The sequence below is a fragment of the Neolamprologus multifasciatus genome, chromosome 10, assembly GCF_963576455.1.
Source record: "Neolamprologus multifasciatus chromosome 10, fNeoMul1.2, whole genome shotgun sequence".
In the NCBI taxonomy this organism is placed as follows: domain Eukaryota; kingdom Metazoa; phylum Chordata; class Actinopteri; order Cichliformes; family Cichlidae; genus Neolamprologus; species Neolamprologus multifasciatus.
The window spans coordinates 13,780,524-13,794,241 of NC_140448.1; the positions used below are offsets into that span (position 1 = coordinate 13,780,524).

The following is a 13,718-nucleotide window of genomic DNA, read 5'->3' on the forward strand; positions in this document are numbered from 1 at the left end:
CACACCCCACATTGCAGTTATTTATGTGTAAAAAAATGTTTGGAATCATGTATGATTTTCGTTCCACTTCTAACGTGTGGACCACTTTGTATTGGTCTTTCACGTGTTATTCCAATAAAATTGATTCATGTTTGTGGCTGTAATGTGACAAAATGTGGAAAAGTTCAAGGGGGCCGAATACTTTTGCAAGCCACTGTAAATATTTAAAAGGAGATGCGTAATGACTAATAAGACGACTACTGTTTAAATGATGTCTTTGAAGCCCTTATGGTACATGTTACACAACTTTCCTTCATCCCAACAAGACTGAGGTGCCCACATAGTTGACACATACAACTGATTATGAATGCACTATTTAACCATTCCGATTTTTACATCATCTACTTGGCTTTATTATTGAAAGTCTGTGGACACTCTGACTTGTGCATAGCTGATGTGAAGTATGATGAGCACTACCTGATTTACACCATCAACAATAGGGGCAGTCAAAGCTTTGTTGTTAACAGATTGTATGAAAAAGTCAAAATGTCTAATTCTACACTTGTGTTCGGTAAAGTTCTATTCACTGCAAGTTCAGGCAGTTCTACTTGGAGACTGGCTGAAAATATTATCATGCTTCCAAAACATTCAGATTTTATAAAAATAAATAAATAATCCCCTTATTACTCCTTCCATTTGAGCATCACCTGGCCAAACGTGGGGCTATTCTAGGACCTTTCGCCTTGAGGCAACTGTTGTTATCATTTGACTCCATATAAATAAAACTGAATTGAATCCAACTATTTGCTGGCAAACAAAAACTCCCAAACAGCTAAAATACTTTGCTTTATTATCTTTCTTAACAAATACGCTGAAGTACATCCACAACAACACAGTTGAGATCTCCTTTTTAATCAAGTGTTTACATCTACACGCTTTGTACAGATCTGTATACAAAACAATAATTTACGTCCCATAGAAGTCTAGTTACACTTAACTATACAACAACTTGTAAATGAAATAAATATAAAACAGATAATCACAGGTGATAACAAAAAATGAAAAAAAAAAAAAAAAATGTAAAAAGCCAAAATACATGTACACCACCAGCACCTGTCTTCTGAAGTTGCATCTAAAAAGATATACATGTTTCCCTTTCTACAGGCAAAAGTACATCTGTGTAGGAGAAATCAAAGAGTTCAGTCCTTAGTTTTATAACAGCAGCACCAGATATACTATTCAACTCTCATTTAGACCAGACACTTATATTAGGACACTGATCTGGCATATTTATTTATAACCCAGTCTAACATTGGTAGCATACTGATACTTGCAGATTACCCTTTTTCAGTGATTTAAAAGATATGTCAATCGATACAAACAAAATCATTTTTATGAACAGTTCATCCGTTTTCAAAAGAAGTTGAGGAGGAAACATTTTCCTCTCTTCACAAATTAAAAAAAAAAAAAAAAGTCATGTCAAATTAAAAGGATTTCAAATCCGAGAAAGCATTAATGTGTTAACAAAAAAAAAAAAAGTAAAAAAAAGTAAAAAAAAAATACTGTTAGCGAGGGTGTCATCTCTACAGCTTTGGGCACTTGTTCTGAACAACGTACAGTACGCTTTTGGACTTGTAACAGAAATATTGGACATTTGATAACCAAGCATTGAGGGCAAGTGAAAGCGTTCGGATTTGTGTGCACATGTGAAACCTTATTCACCAACATGATGCATCCAGTTTCTCACTGTGTTTTTGTAGCAAATCAATGAGCATAAACCCCCTGCCGACAAAGCTCAGAGTGACTCCTCCTCTGCCTGTATTTGTGAGTTTAGTCAACGCACCAGGAAGCATTATGTTACAAAGTGATCGGGTCAGAGCAAAGGAAGCACAACGGCTGCTTTTTTTTGTCCCTCAAGCGCCCTCTGTTTCTTTCTCTCTCTCCCACTCACACACACACGCACACGCACACACACGCTTTTACCAAGTGCTACTGGAAACAGATTGTTAATCCAAACTGCTGTTAAGTACATTTTAAGAAAATTATGCAAACATTTTTAAAATTACACATCTGTTTTTAAGACAAATAATTAGGACCATTGTGATTGAGAACTGATTGCTATTTGCAAAAGTTAAAAAAAAAAAAAAAAAAGTGTATCTACAAAGAGACATCTGCACAATCTGCCATGCACACTGTCACCACCAAGGGACATGCAGTTAAAAGTGCGAGTCTACAGAGGGGCTTGGTTTGCTAACTCTGACAGAGCATTAATGTTATGTACACGTGTATACATCTCTGAACAAACAGTAGGCTGAGGATTTAAAAAGAGCAAAACAACAGAATGGACCGAGTGCAGCACACACTCCGCACTACTTCAATGTGAATGGCGACGTGCCGAGGGCGCGGTGGTCGGGGTCTGACGGATGCTTGACGGAAGCTTCAACATTGTTCTTTGCTGTGGCACAGTATTTGGCTCGGTCAGAGTCACTCTGCCTGCACCACGTCTTTGTGGTGACGCATGATATGCTGGTTCTTCTCGGAGGGTCGTCGGAAGCCTTTCGAACAGATCTCGCAGCGATGCGGGTAGTCCTTTGTGTGAATGGAAATCACGTGGCGCTTGAAACCCGACGCGTCGCCGGTGCTGTAGTCGCAGTACTGGCACTGGTAAATCCGCCTTTCTTTTTGTCCTTTTCCAATAACTACAGTCACACTGCTGGCTAAGCTGGCCGCGCTAACTCTTGCCGGCGGACCAGAGCCGCTCGACCCGCTGGGCCCGGACTTTTTCGGCGTCACAGCAGGAGAGTGCGTTTCTGTCCTCTTGGTCTCACTCTTTTCAGGTGAGGCCTGTTGCTCCTTTGTGTGGACTGACAAGATGTGGCGACTGAGAACAAAGGGGTCTGCGATTTTAAAGTTGCAGTGCCGGCACTGATGGACTTTCTTAGTACGGTGGGATACCGAGTGCTTCTTCAGTTCAGACGGCCGGTGGAAGCCTTTCCCACAAACGGCGCATTTGTGGGGATAGTCCTTGGTATGAACAGATATGATGTGACGCTTCAGGTCACTGGAGTTGGAACTTTTGTGATCACAGTGGGCACAATGGTGGGTCTTATTCTCCTCGTGCGTTAATCCGTGCTGCATTAACTCCTCCTCCTCTGCAAACGTCTGGAAACAGCGCTCACATTTGTATGGCATCTCTTTGCTATGCTTAGTCTTGATGTGCGTTTTGAGATTAGAGGAATCGGCTGACTTATAGTCGCAGTACAGGCAGGAGTAAGGCTTCTCGCCGGTGTGAGTGCGCATGTGTTTCTTTAACTCCGAAGGATGTCGAAAGCCTTTGCCACATTCCACACAGATGTGGGGGAAGCTTTTGCTGTGAACTGCCAATAAGTGTCGATTGAGCAGCCCTTGCTCGGCAGTTTCATAGTCACAAAACTTGCATTTATGCATCTTGGTGGGCGGTGGAGGTGGCTGGCTCTTGGGCTCCCGGTGGTGGTGCTGTAGTCTGTGAGAAAATAGTGCCGCCTGCTGGTGGAACTCCTTGCCACACATTTCACACTCGAAAGAGGCCTTGCTGCTCAGAGCATGCACCTCCATATGATTGTGGAGGCTGGCTTTCTTGTTGGTGGTAAAATCACAGTCTGTGCATTGGTACTTTTTCCTGGTCAAAACATCCTGGTGGTGATTCTTGGTGTGGCGTTTCAAGAAGCCTCGTGATTTGAACTTCTTACCACAGAGCATGCAGGGGTAAACGGTGAGGGGCTGACCATATGGACCGATGATAATGGCTGGAGAGAAAGAAAAAATTAAAATTAAATTTAAGAAAAAGAAAAAAGAAAAAGGGAGAAGGAAATGACCACATCACTGGTCATTTCCTTCATAAACAGAAGCTTTTTTTTTTTTGAAGAGCAGTGTTTATCTTCAATATTTCAATACTGGTGAAATTATAAATATCAATTAAATGTTTAGCTGTACAATATCGAATATGAACTGAACTAAAAATCAAAGCAACAAAAGTAGAACATGTACTGTGCAGCAGCACACATTAATTGTGTTCCTTTAATCAAGCTTAGTGTACAAATAAAATCTGAATTCAATGTCAACCAGCTTTTACTGCTCAGAGACAATCGTATTTAAATAAAGAAGTGTCATCAAAACAGCCCATCGGTACAATAAACCGGATAAACTAGTTAACTGCCGCTAGAAGGCAAGTCATAAACAATGAGCCCTTTTAAACTGTGCTAACCACCATAAAAAATAAAAATCATATTATGTATTATATTGAGTGCTAATGCCAAATATGAACAGGCATGATTTTAGAATAAATAAATAATGCAGTCATTTTTTTTTATACAAATTACATATTTTCTCAGTTTTTCTCATAATTGCCTTTTAGGATGTAATGTGTTACAACTGCCAGGAGTGGGCGGTAATGCACAGAGAAGCTGCTCGTCAACAACTATTAAACAAGAGCAGAGGAAGTTGTTGCTTCTAACACGCTGAACTGGTTTGGATGGTGCTGTACAAACTGTAGAAATATGCACAGCCAACGATGTGAAAATGACAACTACGCTTAGTTATACCACACTCTAATTTACTTAAAAAAAAAAAAAAAAAAAAAAAAAGGGCACTGGTGTAAAAAAAACTCACTATTATAATACATCTCAAAATTATTTGTTACTGAAAATGATAGAGCTGCTGCTTTCATCATCTCTTCTGCTATTCAGTCCTATAAAGACTAGACAAATCCTCATTTTTATCCAAACAAGCCTGAGAAGTCTGTGTCTGATTTGTGCCGTTCTCACCTGTCTGGACTTGTCGAGGCTCCGACCGCCTCTTGGTCTTGTTGCGCTGTCTGTTGATTTCGTCCACCCCGTCCGATTCGTCGATATGAAGCAGCGCGCTGGCTGCACCGTTCCGGTTCTCACAACTCTCGCTATCTTCTGCACCTGTGAGAGAAATGGCACGTCTTTGGCATATAAACAAACAAAACCGGTGCGTGTAAAGCTTAACCAGGACACCAAGAGACGTGGTTGATGCACAGGCTTCCAGTGTGGTTTTTATAGCAATTTAATAGACAAGGGTGCTGACCATAAGCAGCTGCCCAGGCCACAGGCATGAAGTCCTTGCTTAGAGACACGCTGTCATACGAGCGGTCGTGAGTTACTGGCTCTTCGCCTCCTACCACCACCTCCATATAAACCTCATCAGTCACCTTGGACCCACCTGTAGATGAGCCCAACAGGTACAAAACCAAAAAACTGGTGACGTTCAGTTTCATGACAGCTGTCCCCGCTCCTTGCATCCAGATGACTCACCGTGGTTTCCTTGATTGTGATGAGAATCCCCGACAGACATGTAAACCATCTTCTCTCTGAGCGTATGGCCCGAAGACTCTGTTAACGCAACGTTCTCTGTGTCCCCGTCACTGATGTCAACAGATTCTCCTGCACAATGAAACTTAAGTTCAGTTCTCTACTTTCTGAAAGTAGTAAACAAGTATTGTTTATTATCATGATTCTTTTATTAAAGGAAAGCTAACTGCCACTCACCCATGTCATCTTCCCCAGAATCAGCCTTGAAGATGTAGACCTTTATCACCTCTTGTCCATCCTCATCTTTCTCCACTTCCTGGTCCTCCACAGCTCCTTCCACTGTCACCTCTGTTCCATCCTCAGACACCATTTTACCAGCTTCATCCACTAGCAAAGGGACACACATCAGACTTGATTAAACAGAGTCACCAGCAGAGACTTTGTAGCAGTGTAAATTATGACATACTGGAAATATTTACATGAAATGAGTGCAAATAAGGTACTCGATCGTTTAAGAAGCTTATCTAAATATTAAATCTAAAGATCAAAACTCATTATGATTTAGTATGATCTCTTATTTAAAAAAAAAAAAAAAAAAAAAAAAACAGCAACAAAAAACCCTTCAATTCCACCTTTTCAAACTGACATCTTCATAGCATTTATGGCTAAAGCAAATCTCCGGGTACTCAGGGAAATTAGAGTTAATGAGTCCCCCCCCCCCCCCCCCCCAAAAAAAAACAAACTGTGATCTTTTGTTTTGTTTCAATGCAAACTACTACTATGCGCGAGAAAGAAGTTGTACAGTGTGTCTGTCCACAATTTTGTAATTTTAATTAAGCCTGGGGAAATACAAAAACAAAAACAGACCACCTCAGCTCATTATGTGGCTATAAGTGTGATATTCTTTCCAGCAGGGATGTGCACGTGCAGTAGTTATGTAGCTGGATGTGCAAAGTAACTAAGGCAAACTAAGCCAAACACATAAGTGCTTCAACTTCTAGCACTTATGTAGATATAATAAAAAGGAAAACTTGACACATTCAAAAACACATTGAAAATGAGAAAGATTTGCTTATTTACATTCAATTCAGTTTTATTTATAAGAAAAGCTGAACAATCATACGATCCCCTATGAGCAACATGTCTGTGAAGGTTCTCAGTCATCCAGGTCATCGTAGTCAAAGGAGCTTGCAAAGAAAAGCGTCTGGACTTCTTTTAAGTTACTTGAAGACGTTTCACCTCTCATCCGAGAGGCTTCTTCAGTTCTAAGGTCAAATGGTGGAGAGTCCCAGATATAACCCTAGTGGGAGTGTCCCCCCACAGAGGGACAAAAGGACCCCCTGATGATCCTCTAATCGCCTGAGCCAAGGTGTGGAAGGTTTGGGACCCTCACCCAGTTCCACACCTTGGCTCAGGCGATTAGAGGATCATCAGGGGGTCCTTTTGTCCCTCTGTGGGGGGACACTCCCACTAGGGTTATATCTGGGACTCTCCACCATTTGACCTTAGAACTGAAGAAGCCTCTCGGATGAGAGGTGAAACGTCTTCAAGTAACTTAAAAGAAGTCCAGACGCTTTTCTTTGCAAGCTCCTTTGACCCCTATGAGCAACCACTGAGTGACAGTGGGAGGGAAAAACTCCCTTTCAACAGGTAGAAACCTTTAACAGAACCAGGCTGAGGGAGGGGCAGCCATCTGCCACCACCATGGCAGTTGGGCTGCCACAGCACAATGAGCAAGCTACATATGGTTAAAACCCATTGATTTAATTTCACAGGGGTACTATCACTGTGCTAATCCATAAACTGTGTTTACATTAGTTGTTGAGGTCTACGTTGCTGCAGGTGGGAAGGTGCATGTTAGCCTACACTGTAGATTTAAACCTTTCGTCCTGTCATTTACATGGATGTTTCCTTTTAAATACACTGCAAATGCGTCAGCCATTACAGAGGCACAACTGACTCTTAAGCAATATTAGATCTTTTCTGATCTGTGCATGTGCTCATTTTGAGTTCTATGCTTTTTTCTCCAAAAGGTGGAAGAGAAGGGGGGGTGGACCTATGAGCTCAGAAGTTATTACTTCTGCTCTTTGGTACCAAAACCACAGAAATGTTTAACTAATATTAGATGAACATAAGCTGCGGTTAACAGGACAACTCATAAAAAGATCAGGGGAGTATCTACTGCTACGACTGCTTACTGGTATTCTTTAACTTTTAATTGCATATAAATTTTCCATCTCTCCAAGCGACAGATATTATACAGATAATAATAATAATAATACAACAAACCAAAGACATGTATGCTAAGTGTAAATGCAGCACAATATAGTAAACTTACAGGATATCATTAGATAATCTCCACAGCCATCTTGGTCATCGTCCTCCTGCTGCTCTGGGTCCAGCCCATCTTCAGGGATGTCTCCCATGGCAACACCTTCCTCCTCACCATCCAGAGCCATCACACAGGTTTCTACAGCAACATCTTCATCTTCATCGCAGTGCACATACTCAGAAACCACATCCTCAACAGCATCCTGGATCACTAGCTCGTCTGGGGCGAACCTGTGAACTGCCATGCCTTCCCCTTCGCCTTCTGACACCAACACAGTCTCTTGAAGCTCCACAACAAACTCCTGTCCGCCGGCACCACCTTCATCTAGAAGAAGCAGGATTGCATGGTTAACCAGATAACAGTGAAGAGCAAGGGTTTATTGTGTGATAATGATTTAAATGGTCATACAGTCATAATATGACTTTGCTGTGGATGCTCATGTCATCTCCTTCCAAACAACACTTTCATTCAAATATTTAAAGTTATCTGGCTATCCACAAAAAAGAAAGAAATCCTGCTAGTACTATTGTACTTCTCATACCAGCAAGACGTACTCTGTAAGTATAAGCATTGCTAATTACCCGATCCGTGCAATATTATTTTAGGCTCTTCAGAATGTATTGCAAGCCTGGTGACATCCTCATCCATTGTCCTCGCACTGCATTTGTTACTGGACAGCTGAAACCAAATGATAGACAGCTTAGTATAAAGTAAGCACAGGCAGAAAATTATGCAGATAATAGGTTACTTATATATTGTAATGCTGTTACACACCAATGCCCTTCTCATACAATATTTTACAGGTGTACGGTTATGCTTTTCTGTATGACACTCAGAGCAGCCACTCCAGGTCACTCAAGACACACACACACACACACACAATGATGTGTGATGAAAACACTGCTGCTTTGACAGCCTCAAGCCACTGGAACTAAAAAAGATTTTTTTAAAAAAAATCAAATGTTTATGTCCCAAATCTGCTTTAAATCCATTTCAATTTGTCAGAGTTGCCACACGAGCTGCTAATGCAAACGTGGCCAACATTGCCAAATGTTAGCCCAACAATGCTGGTGTCATTTCTTTTGCACACTACCCCATGAAGTCCCCAATGAGCCTGGCATCCAGCGTGTTTTCAAAAAAAGACTTAGTATAACTTGTTGAATCACTGTAACATGATTCACATGATACAGACCAGCGGCCTGGCATTGTACAAGTACTGTAGCTTGAGCAGTTCCATAACAAAGTGGTTCTCAAACTTTTTATGATATGCTCCACTTCAGAAGCCCTCAACAGAGAAGCATTAAGTATATTAAATCAACTTTTAAAAGTCATCTTTTTTCCCCACTTTGGTTGATTCCATGCTTTTCTACAGTCACCCACACTCCTCCATCACTGGCCTTTGCTGCACAATTCCCTGCCACCACCATAACAGTTAATGCGTATGCTTTCAAGATTCACTTTACAGCAAACTGGGCATGTATGGGCATCTGTGGGCTTGATACTGTAAACATGGTGTACACTCACTAACCTCAGTTCTCGTTTTGTTCCATAGAAAGTGTGCTCTTCTCTGCCCTGGAGCATTAAAAGCTGTCAAGCATCCAAATCAGGCTTCAAAAACTTGATTGCTACCTCACAGTAACCTATAAACCAACTTTTGAATCGAACTTTATCAAGAACAACCCCGGTTAAAATTGCGCTGTAGCCTTGCCTTTGCTCACGCAGTGTTTCTTTGTGAAGATCCAAATTATTTGACCTTTAATTCTCACACACACACACACACACACACACATAAACCCCACGACTTCAGCTTTGTGGTTTTAAGCTATTTTTAAAAGGGATACCACAACATTAAAAAAGAATAATAAATAAAATGTGCTTTACACTGTTAGCTCGTGTGTGCGATAACGGACAGAAACTAAAATGACCAGTGCCATTATTGTCATGCCCGCATCACTACAGTTAACAGAATCAAAGACACGTTTCGCCTCCCCACCCAAAAAATGGAGGTAAAGTTGAGCTAATGTAGGACAAGAAAAACAACACAGATATCTCTCTGAAACTAACACAAGGGAACACTGAGGTGTAAACAGAAAACGATGCACCCGGGTTGCCATTTAATTTCCACTGAATGTACCATCCCCCCACCTCCAGGTGGAAAAAGATGACAACGGTGTGAGGAAGATGTGCGGCACAACCCCGCATCACTTGTGCTCAAAAGACACCGACATCACATAAAAAAAATAATTAATTTTAAAAACTCGGGCAATCGGACACACTACGAGGAATCTAAAGCACAACACAAATCCCGATGAGGTGATTCACGGCAATGTCTTCAATTGACCACTGGAGGAAGATTAGCACTGATTACACATTCAAAGCTCGACTGTCACGGTGCAAACAGACGTTTAGGAAAAGGTGATTGCAAGCACAAAGATAAAGATGCAAAGAAACGAGGCTTTCGTTAAGTGCACACTTATATCGCTCTGTACCGGCCAGCTAGCGAGAGGAGGGCTGAACCCACACACATACCTTTTCTACAACCAATTTCCATCACACAAGCATCCGCCATTTTGTTAGCTAAACTGCTGGACGAATGCTAATTTTAACGTTTATTAAACTACTCCTCGGCGACGACAAGGTATCAGACGAAACTGAGGCTGAATGGTGCGTTGCATATCAGCTGTCAGCTATCGATAACAAATGCCGATGGCCAACTACGACAGACCAATATGCAATCCCTTTTTTCGGGTGGCTCGCTAGCTAACGGGATAGGCCTGATTTGCCAATTACGGCCTCTATTGAGGCCCCGGCCCAGAAAAGAAAAGGCCCAACCCTTTGCGGCCTCTCAGAAAAAATAAAGAAATAAATTAAAATACAACATGCATGTAAGAAACAAAAGGCCACGGGCACGTACAAATGCAAACACAGCTCTGAAATCGGACGCCTTTGGCACAAAAACGAGCCGCGTACCAGATTCGTGCTGCAGGGATGCCTCTGTCCGCTCCTCGGCTTCCCAGGCCGCCTGGTTCCCCCAGACTCGGGCAGGATTCAGTCGGGAATTTTGTGTTATTTGGGCGGGCCGGAGAGGAGAAGAGAAGGAGGGGTTAGGGGTTGATTCAGGAGCACCGCTGAAAGCAAAGCAGGACGTCTCGAGCCAGATCTTGTCATGCTACAGCCCCCCGCTCCTCCAGCTCCGAGGCCGCCGTCAGCACGACACGTCACAGCCCGAGAGCAGCAGGAAAATGCGGAAGGGTTGTGGTGGAAATCAGCCCGACAGGCACCAAACAGGCCATAATCTAAAGAACAACGCGGGTCGTGTGAAAGCGTGCGCTGCAGCGGTAACTCTAATTAGTTTATGCTCCATGGCCCGGTGTATCAGCAAGTAATTTGACTAAGGACTACGTCAGTTCGCGCCAAACAACAGAGTGCATCACAATAAAAGGACAATTAAACTATGACCTCAAGATAGAGAGCATTGCTTCAACACTTAAACAAACCGACGACTGCCCTGTTTTATAAATGAACCTATCACTTCTGCAGTTTTGTTAAGCCTACAAGTATAGCTGTTTTTCCCCCCCACATCTGCAGCACAACTGTACCTGGGTAGTTTGTTCTCCCAAATACTGTGTTAACTGCGCTTCTTTTGAACTCCATTAAAAGTGATCTAAAAATAAAATAAAACTAAAGTGCAGTTAAAAATTTCCAGAAATTAGACAGAAAATATCTGAAATGCATCCATCAGTTTTAAATATGTTGCAGTTTTAGCTACTGACAGGGTTTTTATTGCAGAAATTTCCAGTTTAGAAGGAACTGGTGGTTAGACAATTGCATTTATGCGAAATTTAGTGATTATCAGCAAAGAATGTTAATCAGTAATAGTAACAGCTTCTCCATACTTATCTTTATGCATACACACTTCTACACTTTCAATTTGTTAAAATTACTCAGTATGTAAGAGGGCCTTTTGTTTTCTCTTATATTGTGACATTTCAGCATTTAATAAATAAAATGATCCCAAAACTCTTAATGCCGTATTATAATTCTAAGGTCTGATTGAATTACAATGTGCATATGATTTTTAAAAAGCACTATAATATTAGTCAGCTTGGGAAAGGCAACATAGCAAAGAGGCACAGGATGATATGTAGGTTGTGATGGAAAATCCCAAACACATAAAATCTATATTTATTAATGTATTTATTAGCATGCTTGTTCAAGTCTCACAAACTTTCCAGCTGTGTGGTAGATTATTACTATGTAATTATCACGTTTCAGTGTTCATTCACCAAACTTCCAAGATCAGTGTGAATTTAGCAATGACCTCAAAAGTCCCAGACATGGTTTGTGATCAGAATGGAACAGCTGATTGATAAATGCATTTATTGAGGCTGCTCCAAGTCACTGGTCACATAGAGCAAAGTTCACTGCTATCACCAGACATCAGCACAAGTTTAAGAGTGGCAAACTCTATTTGGCAGACATTTTCAGCAGATTTTTCTTTTCAATGGCAAAAAGACGCCACCCCTCCTCAGAGGACAGATCCGCTGCACCTCTTCTCTTGTAGAACTCAATAGACTTGGTGTTGTTTTCTGCTACTATAAAATGCATGGCGCTACAGCGGGTCTTCACTGCCGTCTAGGAAAAAGGAGGAAAGAAAAGTGCACGCGTGAATGCAGCTGAAATAAAGGTGACTCTGTTACCAGAAAAATGTTGAAGTGTGCAATGTTAAAAGTACCTCGCTCAGCACCTTCAGGACTTTTGAACCGATGCCAAGACCTGGTGAAAGATTACGTGTTCATGGAGCAATTAAGAAAGTTCTTTGGCAATGAGTACTAATTGTCCCGCAAAGTAGGAAAGAAGTCTCTCCTGTGTTAGTCATTAACCTTTAGCACTGCAATAAAACTTTTCATCAAACGTACCACGAAACTCCTGCATGATGAAGAAATCTTCCAGGTACAGAAGCTTTCCAATCCATGGGTCATATGTAAAGTAATACATAGCAAACCCAACCACAGTGTACCCTTGAAGAAAACACAGAGCAGGGGATTAAATAGTGGATCAGACCCGTGAACAACATTAATAGTTCCTGAGAAATATGAGAATATTTTGTAAGAGGCGCATTTTTACCTTCTGAGCTCTTCTCGTTTGGGACTTCAGCAACCAAACAGTGGTAGAATGGATGATCCCCAAAGCCATCTTCAAGCAGATCTGAAAACAAAAAAAACATAACATTATAAGCTTTCTCAAACTCCAGATCAATGCAAACTTCACCAGGAAGCTAAATCACAGCACCTTTTTCTGTCAGCACCACCTTCTCCTCCATCTCTTCAAATTTAGCAAGCTCCTAAAAGGCAAGGTCATTTGGTCATATTTCTGTTAGTTAAGCACACTCCCAGTTAAAGGCTTGAAGTATTATCAGTTCACATATGGTTTACCTTTATGAGTCGCAGGATATCTGAGACATCCTTTGGTTCAGCTGTCCGTAATATAAAACTGGCCATTTTCTCTTTTTACCCCTTTTCCCTTTGCTCACTAATCCTCTGAATGTAAACAAAAGCAAAATTTGTTTCTTCATCCGCTCCTCAGGAGTCTACCCCCCGACAATGAAATGGGGAAACCAACATACACAGAACTGCATTGGCTGCGTTGCAGAGTGGCAGAGCAGCTTCAGACGCTTCTCTTTTATACATCCCAGACAAAGGTGACCCATATATGGGCAAACAGCTCATTACATCCTGTTTCTTTTCCTTTTCTGCTCGCTCCTTATCTTTGTGTTGACTGGACGACATTTGAATGTTGTTTAAAAGGTTAATATTAACCAGACCTAAGAAAAAAAGCTAAGCACATCTGTTATGCTGAGTAAAGAATAACCCACTTTTGAAAATGAGTGTAAAATATTTTAAATACAAAATCAACCTGGTTGTTCTTCCCTTGCTAAAACTTACTGCTTCTATGCATTCAGATGCTGTTATTTGCATTGTGGGAAAAGAAAAACAGTTTTATTGATTAAAAACAGGTTATATAACAAGTTATATAACCTGTTTTTAACAGCTCAAAAAAAGAGGGGTGTGGTGGAGGATTAACATTATCTATAG

General features: G+C 41.3%; 2 protein-coding genes across 6 annotated transcripts; both read right to left on the reverse strand.

Moving 5' to 3' along the window:
* Positions 1-812: 812 nt before the first annotated feature.
* LOC146509790 (zinc finger Y-chromosomal protein 1) lies at positions 813-11,186 on the reverse strand. 5 transcript variants are annotated; one of them, XM_085174261.1, is made up of 8 exons: positions 10,594-11,186; positions 8,205-8,301; positions 7,630-7,947; positions 5,529-5,678; positions 5,295-5,423; positions 5,068-5,202; positions 4,782-4,925; positions 813-3,764 (listed from the first exon to the last, which is right to left on the reverse strand). In XM_085174261.1, the coding sequence occupies exons 2-8, from the start codon at positions 8,269-8,271 to the stop codon at positions 2,464-2,466; spliced, it is 2,244 nt and encodes a 747-aa protein (XP_085030387.1). In that variant the 5' UTR covers positions 8,272-8,301; positions 10,594-11,186; the 3' UTR covers positions 813-2,463. The 5 variants fall into 5 exon arrangements, with proteins under 5 accessions (XP_085030387.1, XP_085030390.1, XP_085030389.1 ...); XM_085174264.1 differs by lacking the exon at positions 10,594-11,186 and adding an exon at positions 10,538-10,557; XM_085174263.1 differs by lacking the exon at positions 10,594-11,186 and adding an exon at positions 10,153-10,506.
* A 617-nt stretch (positions 11,187-11,803) lies between these two features.
* LOC146509791 (diamine acetyltransferase 1-like) lies at positions 11,804-13,297 on the reverse strand. The gene is made up of 6 exons (XM_085174268.1): positions 13,059-13,297; positions 12,916-12,967; positions 12,751-12,831; positions 12,543-12,644; positions 12,359-12,399; positions 11,804-12,258 (listed from the first exon to the last, which is right to left on the reverse strand). The coding sequence occupies exons 1-6, from the start codon at positions 13,122-13,124 to the stop codon at positions 12,091-12,093; spliced, it is 510 nt and encodes a 169-aa protein (XP_085030394.1). The 5' UTR covers positions 13,125-13,297; the 3' UTR covers positions 11,804-12,090.
* Between the last annotated feature and the right edge of the window lie 421 nt (positions 13,298-13,718).